General features: G+C 47.3%; 5 protein-coding genes across 9 annotated transcripts; 2 read left to right on the top strand and 3 right to left on the bottom strand.

Moving 5' to 3' along the window:
• Positions 1–216: 216 nt before the first annotated feature.
• LOC126329984 (uncharacterized) lies at positions 217–1,941 on the top strand. Its single transcript, XM_049996271.1, has 3 exons — positions 217–368; positions 456–568; positions 631–1,941. Exons 1-3 carry the CDS (start codon positions 323–325, stop codon positions 1,912–1,914), a joined length of 1,443 nt encoding a protein of 480 aa, XP_049852228.1. The 5' UTR covers positions 217–322; the 3' UTR covers positions 1,915–1,941.
• On the bottom strand, positions 369–26,074 carry LOC126329981 (uncharacterized). Of its 5 annotated transcripts, none has more exons than XR_007562626.1 (5): positions 25,964–25,993; positions 25,724–25,878; positions 25,245–25,446; positions 22,432–25,145; positions 369–390 (listed from the first exon to the last, which is right to left on the bottom strand). XR_007562626.1 is itself a non-coding variant. In XM_049996265.1 (5 exons), exons 2-4 carry the CDS (start codon positions 25,785–25,787, stop codon positions 22,748–22,750), a joined length of 2,664 nt encoding a protein of 887 aa, XP_049852222.1. In that variant the 5' UTR covers positions 25,788–25,929; positions 26,029–26,074; the 3' UTR covers positions 369–390; positions 22,719–22,747. The 5 variants fall into 5 exon arrangements, 3 of the variants coding, with proteins under 3 accessions (XP_049852222.1, XP_049852223.1, XP_049852224.1); XR_007562627.1 differs by lacking the exons at positions 22,432–25,145; positions 25,245–25,446; positions 25,724–25,878; positions 25,964–25,993 and adding exons at positions 17,495–19,784; positions 19,898–21,755; positions 21,853–22,045; positions 22,167–22,419; XM_049996265.1 differs by lacking the exon at positions 25,964–25,993 and adding an exon at positions 26,029–26,074 and having other exon boundaries at positions 22,719–25,145; positions 25,724–25,929.
• Positions 1,953–4,430, bottom strand: LOC126329983 (uncharacterized). The gene is made up of 5 exons (XM_049996270.1): positions 4,278–4,430; positions 4,089–4,132; positions 3,832–3,916; positions 3,664–3,729; positions 1,953–3,596 (listed from the first exon to the last, which is right to left on the bottom strand). Exons 1-5 carry the CDS (start codon positions 4,384–4,386, stop codon positions 2,044–2,046), a joined length of 1,857 nt encoding a protein of 618 aa, XP_049852227.1. The 5' UTR covers positions 4,387–4,430; the 3' UTR covers positions 1,953–2,043.
• On the top strand, positions 5,069–8,965 carry LOC126329980 (uncharacterized). Its single transcript, XM_049996264.1, has 2 exons — positions 5,069–5,299; positions 5,840–8,965. The coding sequence occupies exons 1-2, from the start codon at positions 5,095–5,097 to the stop codon at positions 8,812–8,814; spliced, it is 3,180 nt and encodes a 1,059-aa protein (XP_049852221.1). The 5' UTR covers positions 5,069–5,094; the 3' UTR covers positions 8,815–8,965.
• On the bottom strand, positions 12,761–16,294 carry LOC126329982 (U3 small nucleolar RNA-associated protein 6 homolog). Its single transcript, XM_049996269.1, has 4 exons — positions 16,043–16,294; positions 15,698–15,842; positions 15,500–15,600; positions 12,761–15,406 (listed from the first exon to the last, which is right to left on the bottom strand). Exons 1-4 carry the CDS (start codon positions 16,121–16,123, stop codon positions 13,649–13,651), a joined length of 2,085 nt encoding a protein of 694 aa, XP_049852226.1. The 5' UTR covers positions 16,124–16,294; the 3' UTR covers positions 12,761–13,648.
• Positions 26,075–26,903: the final 829 nt, after the last annotated feature.

The raw sequence follows: 26,903 nt of genomic DNA, 5'->3' as shown, positions 1-26,903 counted from the left end.
TGAACAATTCGAACCGCGCGTGCACGCGAACTGAGTTTTACCATGAAAAAAACGACTCCCACCCCGGTGAAATTTCCTCTCCAGCTCAAACTCAGTGGAAAGAGAGCCTACAGCACCGCGTACAAGAGGTGCGAGAAATGGCGAAAGAACCAACCTCAGCAAAAGGCTTTTAATGAGCGATACAACTCAAGTAATGCGCTGAAATTCAAAATTATTTTACGTGATAGTCTGCCGCGCGCACCATACCTGCGGCATTTTGTGTGCCGTATACTTGGCGTCAATCTCGGTCCTCAGAGCCAACAAGAGCCAAGCGACTGACCCCATGGCTCTGGTCGGAAGCGGCCAACTATACATAAGGGTCGTCAGGGGTACTTTTTTTTTTTTTTTTGCCTTGCGGGGGAGAGCCTCTCGGCCGGCCCTCGAGCGCGTCGCCTAACCCCACCCCTCTCTCGCAGCCTACGACATGGTGGACTCGAAGTACCCGTTCGACTCCTTCGTTGTCATCCGCCTTGAAGACAGCAGGAAAAAACTGCAGACGCCCCTGTTCAAGTGCTCTAGAACGCCGGAGGTACGAATTTTCGCAAGAGGCCTGCCTCGAGCGAGCGCCCGGACTGACACGACTTTGCCAAGTGGCACAGCGAGTTTGTCGCCTTTTTGAGTGACCTTCGAACCAAGGTACACCTGAAACTCTACAAACAAAAAATCATAGTCAAAAAAAACATCGGTGTTACCTCCTTCAATGTCAGGGACATAGCTGCCAACGAGCTGACGAGCATGGTGCTCTCGCTGAACACCGCGGGCTGCATCCAAGTGATCCTTCACTTCCTCCCCCTGAGTACGAACATTGTTCCCTTCGCGTACAAGATGCCGACGCTGCGCCTCGTCGTGTCCGGCGACAGGTTCTTTTCGAACGCCCCCCTCTACGGAATTCTGTACTACGCCAGGCACAACACCAACAAGGTCAGCGAGATCTCTCTCTCCATAACGGGTAAGAGCAAATTTGTGTACCACACGCACAGCGGCGCCGGCCGCTACCAGAGTCACGTAGAGAAGGCCGTCTTTCTCGACAAGAAAATCCTCTTCTTCGACTACAGCCTCAGCGGCTCCAAGTTGGAGCCGGGCCTGTACGCGTTTCCGTTTTTGTACGTACTTCCGAAGAGCACTCCTCCGAGCTTCAGCGACTCCGATATTTCGATTGAGTACGAAATATCTGCCACCGTCTCTAAGCACAACGAGAAGTCCCTGAAGCACAGGCCGACCGTCTTCGTTGAGTACGACGCCTTGAACGCCAGTTGCATGCTCGAGCCCAAATTCAAAAAGGGCAAACTGACCGCCGCGCTTTCCCAGCCCCCGAAACTCTTCGTCGGCGAGCGAAATCCGGTCACTCTGTCGATTGAAAACCATAATGAAAAGCCGGTCAGAAAGTTGACCTTGAAGTTGAGTTACAAAATCTGCGCGTACTTGAACCAATCTTGTTATGGCTTCTCGAAGAATACCCCAATGCGGACCATTCGGAAGGAGGTGTGGCGCGAAAAGCGCATCGTGAACATCCTTCCGCAGACGAGCCTCTGCGTCACCTTCGAAATTTTCATTCCGTTGGACAGCCCTCCCAGCGCCTTCAGGGAGTCATCCAGCCTCATTGATCTGAAGTATTTCTTGAACTTTCGTTGCAAAGCGTACAAAAAAAAAAAATTCAAAAAGGTCAACGTCATCGTTTCTGCGCGCAGCACCTACCCCTCTTTCGTGTACGCGGCAGATTCCTTGAACCCGGACATTCAGCCCATGCGGTTGAGCAACGACTTGATTGGAGCCTACACAATTTACAGGTACCCTACGAGCAGACCGCTGTCGGTGGTTTCGTACGAAGACTTGCCCGATGCCATAGCGAAGGACTCCATGACGTTTCCTCGATAAACGCCTCCGAGAATGCGCGCGCGCGGAGCAAAGTGGTCTTGCGGAGTGCGCTTTATTTATTTTTTTTTATTTTTTTTCTGGGTGACCGAGGAGGGGGGAGGTGGTTGCGGGGGGGCCCGCGAGGGGCCTCTACACCATGTTGAGTATTTGGTTGTTGAGTTCCTTCAGGCTCTTCGTCATGAGGTCGGGCTGCGCCGGGTCTAGGAACTTCATGCTTGACAGCTTGAATTGCATGTCTCTCGTTTGGGTACGAATTGTGTTCCAGATGACCTTGCCTTCGGTGGAGGAGCTCGAGTCCAGTTTCATCAGGGCTTGGTTGTAGTAGGCGCAGATGTTTTTCATCATCCAGTGAGTCTTGAGCAGCGGACAGCAGCGCTCGCAGGGGGTGAAGCTGTTTTGCTGCAGGAAGTCTTCTCGTATGAGTCTGGCGACGTCCAGAATCATCTTGTCGCTCTCCGCCAGGGAGTCCTTACCGACGACTTGGACGATTTCGTTCAGTTCGTCTTCCTTCTGCAGGATGCTGTTGATGGTGTTTCTGTAGGAGGTGAAGTCCCGGTCGAACTGCTCGTAGAACGGCTCCAGCGTGTTCAGGTATCGGGAGTAGGACCACAGCCAGTTGAGAGACGGGAAGTGTTTTCTCTGGGCCAGGCGCTTTTCCAGCCGCCAGAATACCTGGACGATGTTCAGCGTTTGGGCCGTGACCGGCTCGGAAAAGTCGCCTCCGGGCGGAGACACGGCGCCGACGATGGTGACCGAGCCCGTCCTTGCGGGGCTCCCCAGACAGGACACCTTGCCCGCGCGCTCGTAGAAGCTCGCCAATCGAGCGCCGAGGTACGCCGGGTACCCGCCTTCCGCGGGCATCTCGGCGAGACGCCCGGAAATCTCTCTAAGAGCCTCGGCCCACCTTGAGGTGGAGTCCGCCATGACGGTCACATTGTACCCTTGGTCTCTGAAATACTCGGCCAGAGTGATGCCGGTATAAATCGAGGCCTCTCTGGCGGCGACGGGCATGTTCGACGTGTTCGCCACCAACGTCGTCCGTTTCATGATCGACTCCTCCTTCCCGTTCAACTCGATCGTCAGCTCGGGAAACTCCATCAACACCTCAGACATCTCGTTGCCTCGCTCACCGCATCCCACATACACGATCACGTCCGAGTTGGAGTACTTAGACACCGACTGAGAAATAATCGTCTTCCCGCATCCGAACGCTCCCGGAATCGCCGTCGTGCCGCCCTGCACCACGGGAAACAGAGCGTCCAGCACCCTCTGACCGGTCAGCAGCGGGTGGTCGGACGTCACCTTCTCTATCACCGGCCTCGGCCTCCTAACCGGCCACACCTGCAACATCGGGTACCTGACGGTCGCGCCGTCGTTCTCTATCTCGTAGATGTCCTCAACTATCGTGTACTCGCCCTCCGCGGCAATCCACGTTATCCTCCCCACCGTCTTGTATGGTACCATGATTTTGTGTGTGATGAGCGTGTTTTCCAGAACCGTGCCGACAATGTCTCCAGCGGACACCAAATCCCCCACCTGGACTTCCCCCGGCACGAACCGCCACTTCTTCTCTCGGTCGAGCGCGTTCACGTGAATCCCGCGCGGAATGTAAATGCTCTCGGACTTCGCTCGAATCACGTCGAGCGGGCGCTGAATCCCGTCGAAGATGTTGTCCAATATGCCTTGCAAGCACTCGTCGTCAGCAAACCGGACTCTCCTCCCACTCGCTCAAGCTCCCCCCAACCGTACCTGGCGCCAGCTCCACGGACAACGGCTTCCTGGTCCTCCAAACCGGCTCTCCAATTCCGATTCCAGCTACGTTTTTTTTTTTTCATTTTTTTGTTTCGCAAGGTCGTCAATATCGCGCCGGAAAACCCCCCACCACGCTCCGGGGCGCCGAAAACCCGTCCCCCGTACCCGTCTCTTCGTAGCACTGAATCGTCGCCGTCTCGCCGTCCAAGCGAATGATCTCGCCGATAATCTTCATGTATCCGACCCGAACCTGCATGGGACGAACTCGAAGGTCAGCGCGGGCAAAACGCGGGCTCGCCCACCCGCGGCGCAACGACCCCTTGCACGCGCTCGCTAGACGTCCGCAAAGACGCCCTCGCCACCCGCAGCAAGAGGAAAGCCGCGCCGCGGCCGCGCTCCACGCTCTCTCTCAAAAAACCTACCAACTCTTCCATGGCTCCGCCCACCAGCTTTTCCGCCACCACGACTAAGTCGAAAAAAAAAAAAGTCAAAAAGCTGAGACGCGACTACCTCGCAACCAAATCGCCGGCCGCGCGAACAAATAATCCTCCGCTAGCACATAATCTGGTTCAGTCCTAACATCCCCCCCTTTTCGACTACTTCATGCTTACCTGGGCCGGAAATAGAATAGATTTTGCCCATTTCCGTCTCTGTCAGACTCATATCCTCCTCGTGTGCAGATGACCTGACGTCAAATAGTGCTTTCTCAAAGTCGCACATTCTGAATTGGGGCTGCTGATAAATAAACGCCAGACAAAACCGTAACTGGCACCTAAGAGACAAACCTGCGACTTAATTATTTTTTTTATTATTTTCTATTTTTTTGTTATTACTATTTTTTATTTTTTTTTTAGATTCTGTGCTTGTGACAGCGTTTTTTTTTTTTTTTCAGGCAGCAGAGCCCCCGGCGCGCCTCCCACCCATCGATTTCGGCGACCAAAGGAACGCGGCGCTGTCCTGGATGTCCGGGGAAGACTTCGACTCGACGACACCACATACACACTTCTCACACACCCCCTGCAATGCTCTGCCCGCTCAGGACGTCGAATTCCTTCCCTGAGTCCGGCGCCAATGCGGCCAGCGCGGGACCGTCAACTGGCATCGGCGCATCGCACTCCCTATCGCGAGTTCGCCGCGTCTCCTTGCCCTTCGTACACCCTTTTTTTTGAGGCTTCCAGCCTCGACAAAAGAACTCTAGGCAGCGGGCGCCTGTTCTCGTCAACTGCGCAAGCCCCCTCGCGCCATGCGGAAACCCCCTTTACGCTCCAATCGGGCCGCCTCTGTCGACCGATCTACACTCAGAGCGGACTTTCTCGCGCGAAAAGTCGCCCAATGCAGAAATGCTAGCACCGCCTTCGAGCTCGGTTTTTTTAGATTTTACGCCGTTTAAAAATTTATTTTTTGCGGCTCTGGCGTCCTCTGTACCTCATGGCTCAGGCGGAGCCCGCGTCTCAATATGCAGGCGACTTGTACTATAAATACAAAAAAGTGGTGGACTCGGTGAGGCTGCTCGTCGGCTCGGCCAAGGAATGCCACGGCCTCGGCGGTATCGCCGCGGTAAACGCCAGTGGCGCGATGGAGGCCTGCAAAAAAATTTTGCAAAGAACAATCGAATTTCAGTCGTTCGTCAAACGTATGTCTTTAGTAGTACTCAAACAAAAACAACAACAGGGAAACACCGAATTTACTCTTTAGAAGAGATCACCATGCGCAATTTTTGCCTTTTTTTTCACGAGGTATCTCTCCCCCCTTTATCAGAATTTAGAGAACAGAGCCAATCGTAAGCTCTGTAATCCGATCGTTTGTTTTTGTCGGTCCCCCCTCCCTTAAAACGCGAAATTAAACCTGCAACCTGAGACAGTACACCCACAATTTTTTCGTTCGTTTGTCTCACGCTGTCCGCGCGGAAAACGCGACCGTCGCCTTAATCGAAGAAGGTGGGCATTCCAGCTGCCCGTTGTCGCCGCGCGCACTCTCGCGATCTCCGTGTTGCCTCTCGTTTTTTTTTTTGCATACTCATGTACGACGGCCTTGTTGCACACGTCGCGATCCTTTTTTTTCCTTCAGTGCGCCTCGCCCGACTAGAACTCCAGAGATAATGCTTTCTACTAACATCCAGGTCGTGACCGCCCCGGCTTCCTATTCGGAGCGGCGCACCCGGCCCCACCTTTAGAGATCAGCAGGCCCTACATCGCGTACGCGTCCGAAATCCTCAGCCTCCTCGATGACATCGACGTCTCGGCGGCGAACGTCGAAACCCTCGCGTCGTCCGGTCTCTCGACCGCCGAGACCCACATCCTCATCCAGAACATTCACAGCCACCGGCAGCTCGTGTCCGAAGCGAGCACCGAATTCAAGCGCTGGCTCTACATCACCGATCAGTGCTACACCGTCGACGACGAGTCGCTGCTTTCTGCCTCCGAGCCCGCCTCGGCAGCGCAAGCGAAGAACGACTTGATTTCCTGTCCAAAATGGATCCTCGCCCACCTCATGCAGGCGCGCCGTAACGAGCTCGCCGTCGAAGAAAAATGGCGCCTCTTGGCCGTAGAACTCAGCTCGGTAAAGCAAAAACTCTCCCAATCCCTGAAAAACAACTCCGACTCGAAAGACCAAACAATCAAGAAACTCAACCGCGCAGTAAACATCCTCGTCAAGGAACTCGACGCAAAGACTCAAGAAAACAAACGACTCAGAGAACTCTGGGGCGAAGATTCAAGCGCCATTTTTCCTCAATCCATAAACCTCGGTATCAGCGATGAATCACTAAAATCAACGGATAACTTCTACCTGACACCCGACTCTCTCAAAGCCACTCCCTCTACCTTTGAGCACCCTTCTCTCAACAATAGCGTCTCGTCAAATGACCCCCCGTCCGAACGCCGCCTCGATTCAACCGAGCTCAGCAACTCAGTCAGCGCCGCCAAACCTCAAGACCACAGCGCGACCAACGTCATCGGCAACCCCAACTGCAGCAACCCCAATCTAACTACCGAAAACAAGCCCTCCCCCTCCAGCTATACAGAAGTCGTGGACTTCGCCGAAGCCCGCATCTGGCTCAGCTCTGAAGACATCCGCGCTGCCGTCTTTCGACTCCTAATCGACCCAGAATTGACGTTCATCAACATTCTCGGCCAAGTCCTTAAGGCCGGACCAGAAGTCGACACCTGCGCCGCCAGTCTAGTCACTCTCTTTCAGAAACAAGGCGTCCACATGATGTTGTTCGAGTTCTTGATTCAAGAAGAAGTCGAACGCTGCAAGTCCGTCAACACCCTCTTTCGAGGCGAAGAACTGTTCTCTCGCGTCCTCCGCGCCTACGTGCGCAGCCGCGGCCAAGAATACGTACAAATCGTCCTGCTCCCTCTCATCAAGGAAATCGTCACCGAAGAACTGCACTTCGAACTCGACCCCAACCGAGCCGATCCCAATACCCCCTTGCAAGAAAACTACATGGCCATCAAGTCCCTAGCCAGTCGCTTTCTAGACGTCATTCTAAACAGCTACGAATACCTTCCTTCCGAATTCTTAAACCTCTGCAACATCATCTATAGAGAATGTCTCAAGCGGCTGAACGTCCCCGATCTCGACCAAGTCGTCGCCTCCGGATTAATTTTTCTGCGCTTCATCTGTCCAGCCATCACCTCCCCCGACAGCTTCAACGTACTCTCTGTCGAATCCAGTAAAGCCTATCGAACCCTGCTTCTCGTCGGGAAAATCATCCAAAATCTCGCCAACGGAACCTTCTTCAAAGAACCCTACATGCTCGAACTGAACCAGTTCCTAGAAGAAAATAAAAAACGCTTCATTGCTTTCATCCAAATACTTTGTGTCTACCCACCGAAGATAGGAGGCAACTTCAAATCGCTCAGGGTAATCACCAACTGCATTTCTAAGCGCCGAGATGCCATCAAGACCGTTCTCACCGATGAAGACAAGTCCAAAGTCTGGACCCTTGAGCAATCTACCAACCTATACGACCGCACAATCGCACTCATGGACCTTGTTCGCCAATTGGACAAGGACCTGGTCAAGTCCCCGGAAACTATTCACGCCTACTGTCGACTTTTTGGCGACAACGAGGAATTCACCGTCCAAATTTTGCGCCTTATTTCTTCTCTGCCAAACATCGTCGAGATAAAGCAATACATCAACCACCTTCTAACCATTTTTTGCTATAGCGACCGCCTTGAATTCTTTATCAAACTAATCGTCAAGTACGAGGCCGCATCTCCCGGCGCATTCCACCAAAACCTCGACTTCACCAAACTCGTCTTCACCGAGTACTCCCTTCGCTACGCTACCCAATGGCTTCGAAAATCCATCGGTTGTATTCTGAACCCAATCGTCGTCAACAACGTCGATATCGCCGGGTACCCCTCGGGCGGCCGTGCCAACGTTTCCACCAGAGATCAACCTCTAATGCCTCAATCCCTTAAGGACTCTAACCACGAACTCAACGGCTCCTCCTCGCCACCCAACTATTCCTCTGTCCTAGAGCTAACCAAGTCCGTTTTCCAATCCATCATCTCCTCGCTTCCATGTTGTCCAAGGCACTTCTGGTTTTTCATGAACGTACTCTCTCTCTACACCTCCCGCCCCGTCTCCAAAATTTTCATACTAGAGTTTTGCTGCATCGCCATCGAACGCTGCGCTCAATACAACCTGGTTACCGAAAAGCCGCAGCGACAAGCCGCCCACACCTTGGAACTTCTAGTCGATACGCTTCGAAACTGCATCAACTCTCAGGGCGTAATCGTCTCTCAAACCGGTCAAGACATCTCTAAAAAAGATAACATATGGGCCAAACTAGTCTCCGATCTCAACGAATGGGTCAAGAAACCTCCTTCTGAATCCATGGACTCTCAGCAAAACGACTCCGATCTCTCTTCTCTTGCCGACACTCTTTTGCAGCTAACGGACTGGATTCTCAAAAATCACCTCCCCTCTCTACAATCCTCTCTTCAGTCCGTTTCTAAGACGCAGTACATTCAACTCAAAATCGAAGATTTGGTTGAACACATCCAGGACGAATATTCAGACTTTTCGAACACTCAGACTCCTCTTTCGCCTATCAGCTCGTCCGCCGAGCATCCAAAACTCAAAGAGAGAAAAAGCACTTCCAAGCTGATCAAAAAGAAGAAAAAAGAATAAAAGAGCCGTCTCCACAGATGGGGAGAGGCAAAGTTCCGACACACAATGCGTGTGGCGAGGAGTAACTTTCCCCAGGACATGGGTGATATGCGCGCTGCAGGACAACCTACTAACATCTTGTTGTATATAATAAAACACTTTTTGCCTAGAATTAAGCTCAGAGACTTGTGCGACGCGGCGTTCGCGGCCCACCCCTCTCGTGCAAGTCCGTCTCTTTTTTCAAGTGCCTCGCAAACGCGGGCATCACGGCAACTGCTCGCTGTGCGTGGATCCAGACGTATCAACCTACTATCGGTACATGATCAACACTGTATATTAATTTGTGTCCACTGAAATGAGAGGTGTTTGCATTTTTGTATGCTTGTTCAACATTTTGTGACGTTATATGAAAGAAGAATATACATACGCAACGGTGACATCAATTCAATTTATGTCAAATGGCGAAGGTATCTTGACTTTGTTTGCCATACAAAAACAGGTAATGCACACGATGACACATGGCGCAGAATAACTTAGATGTCAGTTCATCCCCAGTGTTCATGTGGATAATGAGAACACAGCGTTCAGTGTACAATCAAGTGTCGGGATACAATGAAGCAATAAAGTTGCAAAATATATGAACTAGCGACCATGGGTATGACACGGAGGCATTCGCAGTAAATTCCGGGTACAAATAGTGTTTTTAATAACGGCATCATGTAAAACTATATGTGACAAATGGGGGTAAACATCGAGGAAAGGCATGTAAAAAACGTACAGACAAACTAGCCACCTCCCTTACAACGCTATAGAAACCTACCGTACGATGAGTTGGATGAGACGCCAGGTAAAATGCCGAATTTTAGAATCTGTTATTGTGCATAACGAATACGCACGCGTGGGAGCCATGTGTTGAATAATCAGATTACGCAGGCCGCAATAATAGCGAACTCATACCAGGTTGTGTTAATTACAAAGCGTAAAAACATTGTGTGCAGTAAATGCGCGTATCTGATGCACTGAAAAATATATTTAATAGTGGGGCGGATGAAGAACTACAGAGGATTCTGTCCATCTACCAAAACTCCTGTATTTGCATGTTAATAAGACATAGCATATATGTAATCAGATGGCAGAGGTTATGTAGCAAACAACAAGTTAAAAGCGCCGTCAACGGCCCTTAGATCATTGTCCGATCCAAGTAAACATATAGTGGCATATGATAGCTGACGCCCATGCCTATATATGCAGTGCATATTAGAAACATAGTGAATAGAGCATGACGCATCACACGACACATGTGAGTAATCTAGAAACGGTACAAAGCAACACCACATAAAATAATAGCGTGTCGACGCATAGCAGCATGGCATCACACAGCAGTCAAGTTTGATTTGTGTTAGGGATTTGAATGCCCAGGCTAGCAAGGTAGCACACGATGTGTCTTAAAGCTAAGAGGCACATCCGTGGATGTATGACATAGCGGACTACGCATATGGGTTTGTCGGATGAGACAAGCCAGTATTTAGTAATAGAAAGCAGCAAGCACATACAATACAAAGGAGATTATGGTACTTTTTGTCCGCTTCGCTGGCGCACCTTATTCTGCAGATGTTGATATAAGCATCTGTTTGAAACATAAACGTACAAATAAGCGATAATATTGACAATGTATATTGATATCAGGTAAATAGTGCGGTCCAGTTCAGGGACCAGGGTCTTATGATACGGCAGCAGTGAAACAATTTTTGCGTAGTCTTGAATATGATGAATATGTATCAACAGTAAAAATGTAGGTTAAATGTGCCAAATAATAAAATATAAACTTTGGAAATTTTGCATATTTATTGCTTGTTACGATTGATTCCGACAGTGCCACATATATATCTATCCGCAGAGTTATACAAAGTCAACAAACACCTAGGGAATTTGTATGACTGGATATTTGGTCAGCGGTGTATCATCATTGGAATCTGTTCGTATCTCTACCACGTCATCCAGGCCACATCTCGCTCTGAGCGATATATTTTTGACGAACATCAGATTGCATCCATTCGATTATTATTAAGCGGTAATCAACCTGGATACTACTCAAATTAGTATAAATGAGCAACAACGTAATCAGTCAGCGATCCGCATCGTCTATTGAGTTTTTGTGTATGTTCATAAGACCGGCGACAGCTATCGTTGTAATCGGAGTTCAGTCAGTGCATGAAACATATATGCATAAAGGTTGGAAGAGTTACAGTCCGGTCTGAGAGCGAGCATTCAAGCAACAAAGATGATTTGCAGCGATTGTTTGCGCTGATAGCCCAATTTGGGTATTTTTGCTCGACGACAACCGTTTCAACAGAATGTTCACCGACTCGCTGAATTCCGTACAGTGCTTGATTCAAAGTTACCTTGTATTACCCAACTTTATGCATAACGCATAGATATGTACACAATCTGTACATATGGCACCTGTCGCCGCCCGCTGCTGTCTTCCGTATGTGTGCTTCGAGACTCTGCACAAACCATACTATGCATGTACGCAGCTTATACACAATTTGTTTGCTATGCCTGAATGGATATAGACATTTGACAGTCGGTGCATCTTCGATTTTTTTTTTCAACTCTATAGCGGCTGAGGACTGCTAGAGGTGTAGGCCGAACGTTGGCAAGTTACGTGTATTGTTTCGTTCTTCATAGAGCAATTTAATTTGGATAGAGCGTTAGGGATGCTCGTTAGAGATTGTTTGTTCGATACTGTCATCACGGATTTTGGCGTTGACACGCGCCTCGAAATACCCTTTATTCAATTTCTTGACTCCATAGGGGCGTAATTGGGACTGATTCGGCCTTCCTGACAATCGGACTTTTGGGTGTGAACGCAGCGTCTATATTAAACTATGATGAACTGAGCATCAATTTGAATCCAAGAGGTTGAGAACGAATGACTGATGTGCCTTCTGAAGAAGTTAGGTGTTACAAGGCGTTACCTCCTCGACATATGAGGCTGCATCTTGTTTCAGTGCAGAAGACCCTTTTAACTTTTACACAATGTCTAATATTCTAGACAATTTTCTGTACCCACTTTTTTGGACGGCCAGTTTCACGCTTTGAGCATCTCTGTTTTCGCTCGTTTTAATTGGATTACCTCCAGTTGCTGGTGAGAGATATATGTAAAACTTCCGCGTCCAGTACGGCACGCGAGCCCATTTTTAGGTATGCCGAGATCAGTGCATCCATGTCGAAATGCAACATTGAACTGCTCCGCGTTTCGTATAACGCGTCATCCGAAGAGTTGGCCGGCTCGGCCTGAGCAGACACACCGCCATATTCTACCACGGTTATTTAGCTGTTTGAAAACTTTCCAATCCCCTGGTCCCCCCAGTCTTGTCTCAGCATCAATTGACGTAACAAACGTGCGACTTGACGTAAACGAACGTCATTCAATGCGCTCTTGTGTATCCAGTTGCGTGCCTATTTTTTCCACCGTCCCCGCGCGTTGCCACCAGAGCGGCCGTTTTCCTAGTCGGCTAATTCCCGTGTACATTGACTGAACTCCACAACTTCTGGATGGCGCAGGGTTTCGCCGTATGGCTCTCGCTCAAAAAATCGCTTATCTCGACAAGCCCGCAGACACGGCGTCGCTTACGAGCTCAAGGAAGCCCCTTTGCAGGCGAGGCCTCAAAGGTAAACTTGTTACACGCACTTGAAAGGCGTGCGCGAACACGTGGTCTTAGGTCTTAGCGCAGGGAAGAAAAGGCCTCGGCAACACCTCTATCTTTCACCCGGTGAATTGAGCCCGATCCCTGATCTTTCGAGAAAAACCAACGTGCTGCCATTCACTATCTTTTTCGTTGATAGTGCACCGTATAGTAGAATATATGCAGTTGTACGATCTCTTCGTAGGAAACAGAAATCCCGCTGGTTAACCCCTCTCCCGCAAAAGCAGCTCTACTCCCCCAAAGAGATCCGCATATCAATTCGTACAACAAACAGAAGGTTTAATAGTATTCGTCCAGCTCCAAGCCAGCGCAACTTGTCGAATAGTGACCAGACATGGCTCCGATCGTAGGTTCTTTTTAAATGCTTATACACGCGAACGGGATGACCTCCGACAGCCATCCCGCGGTCTCAAAAAGTGACAGACACTCAGAAGTTTCGCGGAATGAGGACCTGGACGCATGTCAGGGGCCGCTTGAATGCTGCGCGATGCGTTCAACGGGTCGGGGACGCAGACAGCGGACACGGTTGAGAGAAAAGGTGACAGGAATCGTGAAAAGAGAGAATGTCATGTGCGAACAGTAACGGGTCATAGTAACGCCGGTCTCTGGAATGCCGCGGTACCTATTGTAACAAACAAACTTGCATGGGCCTCGATAGACGCCACGATTTGCAAAAAGCCGCTTTAAGTCCTATGAAAATTTTGTACCGACCACTTTCCGAATGTTTGTTTTCGTTAGTCGCGTTTGCTATTGGCCAGACAACCTTCAACCGCTAATAGGCAAACTGTAGAGCACGCCCGCTATGCTACGCATCGATACTGAACATCAAACCAGGTCGGCACTCGACAAGCTGATGACGGCCGTTCTGACGAAATTTTTTTCTTTCGACTCAGACAAAAAATTTTGTGTGCATGATATCTCCAGTGATCGTCTGTACTGTTTTAGCTTTTCAGGTGTTCGGATTTCAAATTGTTCCCTTCGCCTCTCTGAGTAAAAGAGAAATGGTCTGCTATTTGAACCATTTCCCCTATCACAACTGCTTGCGGACGCATTGTTCACAAAACCTCCGCCGAACCAACTCCCGCGACCAACCGCCCCCTTTCTTCCGAAAACAACCTCTGTCCGCTGTCTCCGATACTGACTCAATCAGCATTCACCATCTGCGAATATTGGGCAACGAACTGGTCTGGATTCTTCAACATTCTCTTAGCTCTATGATACAAAACGCCGATACGCTTTATACTGCCCCCGTGTCGCTTCTCCCAATCTATAGCCTCCAGCCATATACACGGGTCATCTTGTCCAAATTCGCGCAACGCGTGCTCTATGATTTCAGTGTGTATTTTTTTTACCTTCTCCTCCGATTCTCCTTCTGCGTAAATTTCAAACTCAAGTATTTTCTTAAAGTAGGACTTACTGTTCGGTGGATAGTCCAGAGACACCTCGTAGATCCGCCTTAAAAATGACTCCATCGTGGCCTTCTCCACGACCTGGGTTGACTTTGCATAGAACTCCACCATCTGACTCAACACGTTCTCCTTAAATCGAATCAGTGCCTCCCTTTTTCCCGTCAACCCTGAAAGCACGCGCTTGTATGCGGTCAATGCCTTTTCGCAGGCCTCCTGATAGACGCCCAGCTCCATTTCTCCTTGGTCCACTGCCATTCGAGCTGCGATGATCCTTTCGGCGTAAAAATAGAACAACCCTCCTAGGCCCTCGTGGACCAAATCGGCAACTTGCAGTGCCCGAGCCACCTCCTCGAGGAGCTCCCTGTCCCCCTTCTCGCCAGCCCTCCCTTCGCCTTCGCGACCGAGTGGACCGTCTCGACTCCGCGCGACTAGCAAAAAATTTATCAGTCGAATCGACGGATTATTGAAAAACTTCGCCGACAACTTCTCAGCCCACATATGCGCGTCTTCAACGCGTTCACGCGCCAGCAACCAATCGATCCACTGCAGACTTATCTTCTCCGATATGTGTCCGTCTTGAAACCCCCTCTTAAAAGCGCCGGGAATTTTTCTTTCCAAAAACCGCTTCAGATCCGCTCTTTCGTCTTCTATGCCTTGCTGTTGACTCGCTTCCGCGCAATCGACATACGAAGAAACCAAAAAAGAAAAATACGATTCGTACAGAGGCGTAGACGGGTGAGACTGTAGAAAGTTTTGATAGTTTTCTATACATTCGCTTACCACCATGAACCGATTCACGGACAATCTCTCAATTTTCGGCATCTGACCGTCGTTCACACCACCCCTAATGACCAGATCAAATACGTCACACGGCTTCCGTGCAACGAATGAGAGCACCTCCGGGTCATCTGGAAAATCGAGTTCTATATCCTGATAAATCTCTTCTACCAAATGCCTCGTATTCGCAAACGCCAAAAATATCTTCACAAACTTCTTCCGAAGTCCCAGCCTCTTCTTATACCTCGCCACTGCCACCTTGTAAATGCTCAATGGAATCATTCCTTGCAAAAACGGATTAGATACGCTATCCAACGATAATCCATTTCCCTTCATTTCCTCCAACACGCCCCTCTTCGTCGACGCCTCCTCCCCCTGTGTCGTCGACAACCCCTCCAAAACCTTTCCCTCCGTCCCCTCACTCGATTTGAGCTTGGACTCATCAACTCCGAACCACTGTATGCGTATCTGGATCTTCTGACGATACGCCAGCTCCAATCGCGCATATTCCAAGTAAATCTCCTCTGAGTCGGGATTGAACCGATTCCCTCTCTGCAACAGCGTCCTCGCCGCCAAAATGTTATCGTTTCTAAAATACTCCCAACATGCCGCCGCAATCCAAAACGGCGGGTACTTGGGGTGTAAAGATATGGCTTCCACGAATATCCTATTCAAAGCCCGGCCCTTCTCACCACGCCCTACAAAATCAATAAACTTATCCCACCCGTGTCAGCGACAGACGCCCCGGCACGATCAAAACGTCTGACTTCTAAACCCAAAAACACATATTGTTTTAAGCCAGCATACCTGAAACCACAAACGCGTATCGCCCTTGAACTTTTTCAGCGCGCCCTGAAACAATCGGTGCACCTTTCTAGTCGCCGCAAATCTCGCCTTGTCCTTGAATTCTGTTTCTAAATTTTAGTTTTTTTTTTTTTCTAATCTGTCGACCAATACCTGTGCACGCCACAAGCGTCCAATTCGCTCCCTCCACTCAACACGTACTCAGTCGGGCCGAACGCCTCCGAATCAAAAAGTCAAGGTTCAATTCATATTCGATATATCTCAGAAAATCAACGAGTTCCTTTCCCGGCCTTCTGGTACTGTATTCTAACCTCCGCCGGCTTCTAATCACTTTCTTGACTTCATCCTTACGGCAAAAAGAAAGCGCGTCAATCACATCAGTCTGCGACGCTACTCTTCTATCTTCCCGTATGCACCCTTTTTGTACACATGCCCGTGTATGTAAAAGACACCCTGTTGAGCCCCCTTCCCTCTCCCCTCCGGAAGCATGTGCACTCGTTCTCCCCGCACTCAAACAGTCGGTTCGAAGTCTCATCTGTGACGTACGGAACTGAGCACATTCCCCGCCTGGAGCTTCTCAAGCTCCGGGATCATTCCCTCTAGCTCTTCTTGTACAAGGTCCGCCATGATACAGAACTGTAGAAGTAAACAAAATGATGCACTCCTTCACACCTCAGCCCTTCCAATAGGGCTTCAGCTTTTCGTTTGACAGTCTTCGCTGCTGCAGAATACGGTTTGTCGCCACGCGTCGTCCGCGTCTTCTATATATGCTGCGCGCCTTCAAACCAATGAGGGAGTAAAGCTTTTTTTTTAAAATTTGTGCCGTACGCGCGGAAAAGAACAACTCTTTGCCGACTTATTCCACAGCACCTCACCCCTATCACCTTTTAAGCCTGAACCCACACCCCCCTTTTCACCCGCTCTTCACTGGGCTACCAATTCACAGCAGGCGAGGAAAAAAAGCCGAATCGCTGTACCAACATCATCTTTTACGATCTTTGTGCTTTTTACGGAAGGGCGCTCGCCATACCCGCTTACGCGAATGCCCTTCGCATTTCAGACCTAGAAACCCTTTACACCTACGCCTCAGTTGTTTTTACGAGCGTCACTCGCGCCCTCTCCTTCCTTTGGCTTCATGGCTAACGGCCTCGACCGAATACTGGATCTTTCGCATATTGCGTATGCGCACCCTTATTCTGTTCCAGCTATTCAGAATAGCCCTCGTGCACTTCGGCCGTCGCGCTTTTTACAACCTCCGACTGCCTGACAACCGCATGTCTTCTTTGTGGTTCAGCGTCTTTTCACGCCGTCTTTTTTTTTGCTTCAGTGCGCATTTTTTTTATCTCGATTAGAAAAAAGGCACTTTGTTATAATTCGTTATCTTCGGTCGAAATATGTACGTCTCACCTACGCGTCTGGGACTGGAAATTTGACTTCGGACTCACCTCATCCATGTACGATTCGTCTCTTCTACGCACACAGGCGTCTTTTTGAACTTCCATAAAAGGCTTCTAAACATGTCATCTCTCGACGGAAAAAAACGCTATTTGGAGGTTAGTTTGTCTAGCATCAGAGATCTAGATTATGAGAGTAAATCCTGCCGCTATGAAGCCGACGTGCACGAAGATAACTATGCCCGGCGCGCCGATCAGCTGCTTAGAACGTTGGCTCCACAATACCAAAACGAACGGACTAAGTTCAAAATTTACAGGTCGCTGGAGACAGTTTGCCAGTGGCTAAAAAAAAACAAAAAGTATTTGAGCCCGTCGAGCGGCTTCACGTACAGGGACCCCACCGGTAAGCGAAATTCGTCCGAATCAGGCTCAACCGACAAATCTAGGAAAAAACTGACGGGGGAAGGGTCTCAGTCTTCGCCGAAGGACAAGCACGACAAGGTAGAAACCAGCGACGATGTAAAGAATTGCGACTCTTTGAATGAACAATCCCTCAATAATCCTCGAATTTTGACAGGTGAAAAATACAAAAGACAGCGCAGACAATTCTTCAATCGCAGCGTCAACGAGCAACAAATGAACGTGCCTAAATTGTATTCTCTAGAGGAATGGATTGAATTCCGGTATGCAATTCGATCCGCGTACTCGTCGAAGGTGCAGCCCAAAGATTTAGGCAAGTTAGAAAATTACACGCTGGGCCAAGTCGAATACTCTAGTGAAGATATTGTTGCCATTTTGGATTCGGAGCCAGAATATAAGAAGACAGTTAATGAAATTCTGGCTCATTACCTGGAGGAACAGTCCGAAGCCAGGGTTCGGCTAGGATTACTTAAAACATTAAATTCTGTTAGTATGATGGCTACAAGGGAGCCAGCGGACCACCATATGCATGGAAACCACCCGTCTGCAAATTTCAGAGATCACTTGCATTGTGTAAAGGACAATATCAGGTGATAGCCGCAAGTAGAGCCAATGAGACGAGATTGAATCGCGTGCATGATTACGTTTCTCGGAAAGTTAGAGCGTTGCAAACAGGTTGATAAACAGCCGTTTCTTCCATTGATTCGATTTATAAAAGACCTGAGTGTTGTTAGGGTTTGTACACTTGTTGGTCTGCCTCATTCGCACACTTTTTCCGACGAGTTATTTTTAGAGTCTTGGTACAAAAGTTCTGGGGTCAACCAACTTATGTTTTCTTCACTTGAAATGATCTCCTCTTCCGAGAGAACATTGACAACGTCGCCCTGCGACGCGGTGTCGGTAGGAAACGTCGCCCATTTTGTTGTGGCTGGGCGTGATTCTCTCACGGCTGAGTTTGCTTCATCTTCTTGCTGATGCTCTGCTGTCGTGTCTGACACAACCAGCGGTTTTCTGTTTCCACAAAACGCGAGTTTTTCCATGATACGGCTGTAATTTCCAATTCTTCGAAAGTCCGGCTGAACCGGTGTGCCGATGATTCCGTCGAACAGTCTCTGGGCCAATTCGGACCTCTTACCCTCTATCAGCAAATCCAGGAGCCTAGAAGAGTAAAAAGTCGGGATTTGCAAAACACTAGAGTGCTCTATAATTAAATCACATAAGGTGTCCAAGTCAAATTCTCGCTGGTTCAAATCCTGACGAAGCCATGCACATACAACGCTGATGATCATTCTCGCAGGCGGCAACCTCTTGCTCAGAGTCCATCTGGCAAAATGCGCAGCATCCTGAGGCTCGCCGTACTTCATCAGTACGAAACACACCAAATTAATAATTCCTGGTTTCGTGGGGTATTTTCCGTTGTACAGCTTCTCTTCCACCATCTTGATAAGTTCCAACGCCAAATCGACTCGCTCGAATTCAATCAGAGCGAGCGTTATTTTGGTTATAGCAAACGGCTCTATTATCATGCCCGTCTCGTACAGCCGCTCCAACAATACCATCACCAGCTTGTCGTCTTCTTGTCCGTCCAACGCCGTGCACATAATGCTGAAAGACATGTGATTCAGCGGTGCATACACGTCGCCCCAATGCCTCTCGAACGCGACCATAGCCGTAGATATCTCGCCCATCTTGACCAGCTTATCTATAAGGACTACATACATGGAGGTGTTGCGTTTGATCCTATGTGCAATCATGTAATCGAGTATGACAAAAACCCTGTCGACCTGCTTGGCGTCCAGCAAAACCCATATCAAGGTGCTGTAGAAATCGCTCTTGGGCCTGATCTTCAAGACCTCCATTTCCTTCAAAGTCTGCGTGACCGCATCCGGGTTCTTCATCTCGATTCGCAAATGCAGCAGACTCACAAAGACAGAAGGTTCGAATCCGATCTGTTTTAGGTACATCTGCGTCATGACGTCCTGCGCCAAGTGAAGACGCTTTCTGTCTAAGTGATTTCTCGCAATAATTGAATAGAACGTGGACAAATGCTCCGGCATCCAAATTTCCATCTCCTGCCTGATTTTCTCCAGATTCAAGGTGTCATCCAACGCCGCGAACATTTTAGCCAGCAAATAATACATTTTCACAGTCTGCACATATCCCGCCTGTCGAATGCGCCTTGTTATCTCTAGCGCTTCAGACACCATTCCACGACACGTATACACCTTCAGGAGCACTTCATAGATGGAATAGGTCACCTTTTCTTGAGCCTCTATGAAATTCACTATTTCTTCAATATTTTCGAGCGAGTTTAACCTGTCATAGGCAAGAACGGCCAACATCACGATCTTCGGTTGGACACGTATGCTCGGATGCGTTTCAATTCGACTCTCAAATAAGCAACACGCCTCTACATAGTTTCCAGACAACACGTAGCGATCCATGTCTCTTTCGATGCCTAAGACTTGCGTGTTCTTGGCGTTTTCAGGAAAGTGGGCGCCCAAGGGATGCAAAAGTCAATGTCGTGGGGACAGCTGAGAAAAGAGCAACAAAGTGTGCGACAGTCAACGGCCAAAATAATTCGTACCATTTCTTCGAGGGATTTTGGATATACGGGTTGCATGAGATGTTTGCTGGCGATGGGAGACCGAAAAGGGGGGTATTCAACCGCAGGCCTATAGATAGAGGCACTACGCGATTGAGCTAGTTTCCCCGGAATAGAAGTCGACAACAGACGAAAATTACATTTTTGAAGAGCACGAAATGGTCGATTCAACCGGGCTCTCAGAAAGTGCATGATCTTGACACAAGGACGGAAAATGCAATAAAAAATCAAAGTGACAATTTTTATTAAAAAAAAATTTTTTTTATTGCGCTTTGGTCTTTTTGGGATTTCGCTGCTGTTCCTCTTCGTCCAGAACGAGGAATTCGTCTTTTTGACGCTTGGTTGTTTCCATTCGATTTCTCTTTTTCTTTAGGTTTTCGTTTTTCGCTGTTTCTGCTGAATCCCTAGGTCCGTTCTTTAGCTTCCTCAGCCTGCATACAAAAAATCCATCCATGTTATACGTCTGTGGATAGTATCTGCGTGCCCTCGTAATGGTGTCGTGAAGTCTGATGCCGCGGTGGGATACGATTCCGGGTTTCCCGAATTCCATTCCTGAATCAACAACCTTGACGAACCTTTTTTTCAGTGCATAATTGATGACAAATTCGTTCTCTTCTGCAAGCACACTACAAGTCGAGTATACGATAATACCCCCAGATCTGCTGTGCGGATCAACGCTGTCGATGGCCGCTAGCAAGAGTCGCTTTTGGGTCAACACTAGAACGTTCAGATCTTTTTTGCTTTTCGACGTTTTGATGCTTGTATCCCGAGAGATAATGCCTGTTCCAGTGCACGGGGCATCAAGCAACACTCGATCGAATCCCTTCATTATCTTGGGAAATTTCCCACCATCGTAGTTCGTAACTATCGTGTTGCAAACGCCCAAACGATGTAAATTTGCCACCAACGAATTCATTCGTTGAGGATTGATGTCATTTGCCACAATCATTCCTGTGTTTTTCATAAGCTGTGCTATGTGTGTTGTTTTCGCACCCGGCGCAGCGCACATATCCAAAATGCGCTCGTCTGGCTGCGGGTCAAGCGAGCTAACTGCCGTGATTGACGAGGCAGACTGAAGTATATAGTGCCCAGCCATGTATTCCGTCAATGAGGTGATTGGTACGGACGACTCAAAAATTTGCAACAAATCCTTATTCCATTTTATCGGCTCTGCTTTGATGCCCTTCGCCGCCAGAGCTTTCATAAGATCGCTTCTACGAGTCTTCAAAGTGTTTGTTCGAATGGTCAGGGGGCGGTCTGCTTCACTGGTTTCCATGTATTCTACCATTTCCATGGACGAAAAAATGGTCGACAATTTACGAAGCAAAAAATCGTTATATCCATAATAATATCCAAGATCGTTCCTCAGCAATGCCTGATATTCTTTGTGTGAATGAAGCGGATCCCGGTTCTGTTTGAAATTAGACAAAATATGCAAAACCTGTCTGATTCTTTCTTTGACATATGACAAATCCACCATCAACTCCTTCTCTTTTTTCAGAGCTGACTTACTGGGGAATTCAAACTTTTGTTCACAAATCGAATCGTCGCTTTGTTGGTCGTCCAACTGCTCCTGGAATTCTGTTTGCGCCTCCTCTCTCATTCTTCGACGGCGCTCGTCCAATTTTTTAGACTTGGCCTCCAGCTTGCCGAACTCGTGTACCTCCGATTCCTCCCCTTCATCTCCTTCCTCTTCGCTCGAGCTGACAAATTCTGCCGCCGCCGCCACAAGGTCATCTTGATCTAGGTTGTCAAGACAAGCAGACTGCTCGCTCTCACTCTCTTGTGACTTCTCCTCACTTTCTTCATCCTGTAAAATTGAGTGCACTTGGCTGCTCGCCTTTACACGTCAATACGAAAAAATGAATGCTTGCATTAGAAAGAGAGAGAGACAAACAAATAAATCTAGAACAGAGAAATAGTACAAATTTGCGTACACTTTGCTTCAGTTTTAGCCAATCCTCATCGTCTCCCATTTCTTCAGACACTCTATCTTTATATTTTTTGAATGTCGACACACCCGAACCTTGACTCTTTGGCTCTTCCTTATTACCGTCCGTCTCACTAACCAAAATTTCATTTCCTATACTTTCACCATCCTTCTCTACCCCGCCCTCTCCTGGAATGGGGCTATCACAAATTCGTCAGCATGGTTAATTACAATGGCCGCACTTAGACATGGGGTCTAGCAACGGATACTCAACCTCGACCGAAATACCATCTAAAAAAACTCAAAGTCTAATCTCCGTACTTTTTGGGGTCAGGAGCTGATAGGCCACCGACGCCGAGGGCATCGGATGAATTTGCACTCGATAAGTCGGCTAAAGGTTTTATTGACTCCGCGTCTCCCTGTGCATCCAACGAGTTTGTTTTCTCCGAAACGTTCGGTTTGTCTGCCTTGTGAAACTGAAACGCACTGCGGAGGAGTTTTGAGACCCAAGAATAGAGCCTCTGTTTTTCAGAGGATCTTGGGTTCTTGGGAGTCCGCATTTAGCTTACAGAGTAAATTTTTTTACCATTTAAAAAAGTATCTCTTATTAAATTACATTAAATTTATTTTGTTTGAGATCCTCCGAAATACTTTTGTGCCTCACACAAAATTCAAGTATACTGAAACGCTCACGCTTAGAAAAAGTTTGTACTGGGGCAACATTAGATATGTCCTGTTCTAGACACCAGGTTCGAATCAGTCTGTCACTGTCTACCATCCTGGCAGCTTAATGCATCAGTTTTTTTCCTCTCGTTCGCAGAAAGCCATCCTCGTACTTTAGAAACCAATATAACAAAAAATAACACCTGAGACCCATTATATATATATATTATAATCATAGCCTAATTTTGAGACATGTTCTTTTTAGTCGCTTCCATTTTTTCTCTAAATGCTTGTAGCTGTTGTGTGTAGTCTACGTCTGTCTTCTTCGGAGTTGGTGCATCTAAGTCCACGTATGTGATAATCTGTCGGACCCTTACACCTTGCCCTCGACTACCTCCCGAGAATGAGGTTCCGTTTATAATTTGATTGCGCTGCTGTCCTCCTGCTTGCGCTTGAACATTACCCTTGCCCTTTCTTTTCCTTCTTTTGTCGTCTAAAATCAAGTTTCTCCGCCCATCTCTCCCAGAATTTGTATTTGGCAAGATCGGTAATAACGCAACATGAACAGGCGTTATTCTACGTGGATCACCGATGTAATTATTAAAAAACACCTGATTATACACCTCTTCCTCGCCAGCCTGTATCAGCTCCTTATGCTTGATTTGCAAGTGTTTCTTTACAAACTCAACGCCCCTAAACCGTTTCAAACATAATGCACAATGTGCGCGATTCTCTTCCTCCTGAACAATGTTGTTCTCGAAAAATGATTCGAGCCAGTTTCTGATTCCGACCTGCCCCGTCACTAATTCATGCTGGTATGGATGATGCAGGCGGTCTTCAATTTTGGCGTCCAGTGTCGCTGCCCATTGCTGTGCATTTTGATTCTTTGAGTGATAGTTTTCCGTACCACGTAAGTATAGCTCACCCGCACGCATAATCATACTATCGAAGCTGTGAAATTCTTCGCCGGAGTAGTAGCAAAACCAGTGGACACGTCGTAAATATAAAATCATCAGGTCCAACTGTTGTTCAACTGTCCTGTTTTCTAGTAGTGCGGCATTTTCCTCCTTAGAAAACCAGGTCTCAATCGACTTCTCACCGTCTAGCATTAGGCAAAGCTTTTTGGCCTGGTTAAGGTCATGCTCCAGGCGTTCAGGCTTCGATGCCAAAAAAGGTGTTATTTTTGTCTTTCGATCAGATGCGCGAGGCTTGTGTTCGCTCAACTGTACTTCGTAATCTGTTAATTTATAGCCCTGATATTTCAAAAAAGCCTCCGATGCCGCTTCAGGAGTTGTGTATGTCACCCAGGCTATGTGTGTAAAGTTCTTTGTAAAATTTACATCACTCATCAACAAGCGCTTCATTTTCCCTGTTGTGACTTGTGACAAAAGGTTTTCGAGTTCCTCACGACTGCAGGTCGGAGGAATCTGCTTAATAAACAAAGTAGTATTAGGAGGTGCATCGGGCCCTTCATGGAAACAGTTTTTTGCCGTAGCACTTGTACTTGATATGGCCTCAGCTGTGTTATTTGAATCACTGAAACCAGTTAAGGTTGAACCGTCAGACGTTTCAACACCCTTTGATTCACTAGAATTCGATGTATCGATGGAATCCGTAGCAAGAATCGTACCAGTAGCCTTTTCCGAGTCATTCGCTATTTCCTTAGAATCACCTTCCATGTTGTCTAACACCTCATGGACTAAACTCTCAGAGTGAATATTACCGTCACACAACGTATCACTATGCTTAGCATTCGTCGAACTATCTTTACTCGAATCTATAGCAGCCTTGTCCGTTATTAAGCCATCGCCTTCATATATTGCTGCACATTCAACTTGACCATCCACTGGTTCAGATAGGTCGTTCGACTTTGATGATGTTACGTCCACGTCCATTGATCCCTCTTTAGGTACATCTAATGAAGCTGCCTCCTTGCTGTCCACTACACCATCGTTTTGCTCTTCTGCATCCACTGTCGCCACATCCGAGGTGTCACCCTTTTGCCCTTCTAATCCTACAATCTCCTGTGTAGTTGAGCCAGTATCTTTCTCAGAATTCTTTAGATTTTCAATTTTATTCTCTATATTTTCTTTAGATTCCAGTTGTTCGCCTTTTGCGAATCCTACATTATTGGTTTTGATTTTCGCTGATTCTGGAACTGCCCATTCGTTATCATCCGCTTTTGAACTAAAGTTGATTTCACCTCTCCTAAGTTCATTCAAAAAATCCTCTGCCTCTTGCTTCGCCATACTCAAGCGCGCCTCATATCTCTTGCTAATTACCCTGGGATCGTACCGCTCCCTGAACCAATCCTCTTTTTTATGTTCCTCTAAAAACTGTTGAGAGTGTCTGGCATTGTAATCCTGCTTATACAGCTCATAGCGACTCGCATTTTCGCTTTGTGGACCAATGTCTGCATTGGGCTGGTCAGTGTAATCAGCAAACTGTCGAAGACTTTTAAAAGCACCATCTAATATAGGATGAGGACTAGATGATGCATCGTGAGAGTTCAAGCTCCAATTTCGATGATATCCACCGTCGTAGCGGTGTCGCTCATGCTCCCTGTCATACCGAGACCCATAATACCGTCGATCTATATCGTGATCTCTGCTACTTCTAAATCTTCCAGGTGATTCCCTATACCACAAAAAAAAGTAAGCAAAAACCATGTTATTACCAGTTGTTAGTATTTGCTAGCACAAAAAAATAACGTATTTCTAAGAGTTATTCACCTACCAGTATGGGTCATCATTAGAACGACGCCGCTTGTGAGGCGGAGTTCTCTCACGCAGGCGCTCTCTGTAACCTCTATCGTGTGCAATTCGTTCTCTTTCTCGATACTGGTGGTAATCAATGTCTCCTTCGCGTCCATAAAGTCTTTCATTCAGCTCATGACTACCTGTCTTGCATGTCCCATTTCTATATTTAACATAATCGGCTTCTATGAGGTTACTACTGTGAATGGCTCAGCGGATTTGCAAAAACTGAAGAATAAATCAACCTAAAAAAACACGAATAATTTCAAAAAATTTTGGACATAAGATTTGATCTCTAATTTCGTCCTACAAAAAAGCTTGCCCATTATTGCCAGTGACGAGAGATATAGAGCAAAATAATAAAACAGAAGTACCAGGGGCCCAATGATATAAAGGAGATTTACAGTGGCCGACAGGGCAAACAAGATCCCAGTCACTAGTAGTCTATCTAAAACGTACCTTTTGGGGATGAGTTGGATGCCTCATAATTAGGAGATTGATATGAGGTACTCATTCCTTCCATCAGGATAAAATTTCTTTACAATATTTTGTGTGAAACCCTTCCTTCACAGGTACCTCAAAATGTAAAATGTACAAGACCTGAAAAGTTGTATCTTACATTTTTTGACCCGCGAACAAGTAAGAGAGAGGTTGGTAACACAGGACTAATAAGAGAAATTAGGAGCAACGTCAACCTACCTTATCAAGTGGTCGCCTTGAATAAAATGACAGTTGTTTCTAAAAAAACGGAGTTGAATACATACATTATTGGCATCTCTACAGGTATCGCACATGCAGCCGAGATACAATGCCCACACATCTCAGTTAGCGTCTTATTTGCTTTACATGGTTGTACATGTCATGGCCATAATAAAGACATTGGCTTTTCACTATAAGAGTCTTGTTCACCAAGACACGAAATATTATTCTTTTATGTACAATTATATTATCGATCTTGCATCTCTTCAGACTTCACCACTACATCCTGTTTCTCATTCCTCACGAAGTTTACCTCGTGAGAAATAAACAGATATTATGTACATCGTAGCTTGCTATCATTTTTCCACACACATACTTTTTTTTATGTATCAGAGTTCCCGCTACAAGCAATATTCACCTGCTGCACATCACATTTAATTTGGTTTCTTAGACAACACTGAGAACGTCGGTTCAGTTATCACTGTGCTAAAAACGAGTTCTCTCAATTCTACACATATAGACAATTGAGTAATGGGTGAACGCAAAACGCGAGGCGCACTTGCATGTGTACTACCTCTCGTTCAGTTTAAGCCTTATCTCAAAATGAGGTACTGCCCTACAAGGTTATTCGGTTAAGGTTGGCAAACGACCAAATATTAAGTCTTTTTCTTCTGGCATGATAAAGTTTTTGTGGAACAAAGTTCACACATAGTATTAAACGTTCCTCTGAGAGATGCATTTTTTGCCTCCTTCGCTAGCTTTTAGAAAGGCAGTTAAATCCCATCGCACGTTGATATCATTAGTTGAAGACTATTTGAAGAAATACCATCAACACACTATGGGCAATCTTGAGTAATTTTACTGATGTGAAATAATATGAAAGGCGTGCTATTAACGGTTTACATTCTGTATCGACAAGATAAAAGAATCCTAACGAATA

This window comes from Schistocerca gregaria, unplaced genomic scaffold (assembly GCF_023897955.1).
Source record: "Schistocerca gregaria isolate iqSchGreg1 unplaced genomic scaffold, iqSchGreg1.2 ptg001234l, whole genome shotgun sequence".
Classification (NCBI taxonomy): Eukaryota; Metazoa; Arthropoda; class Insecta; order Orthoptera; family Acrididae; genus Schistocerca; species Schistocerca gregaria.
Note: the sequence above shows the minus strand (reverse complement) of the source record. Positions and strands in the feature narration are given on the sequence as shown.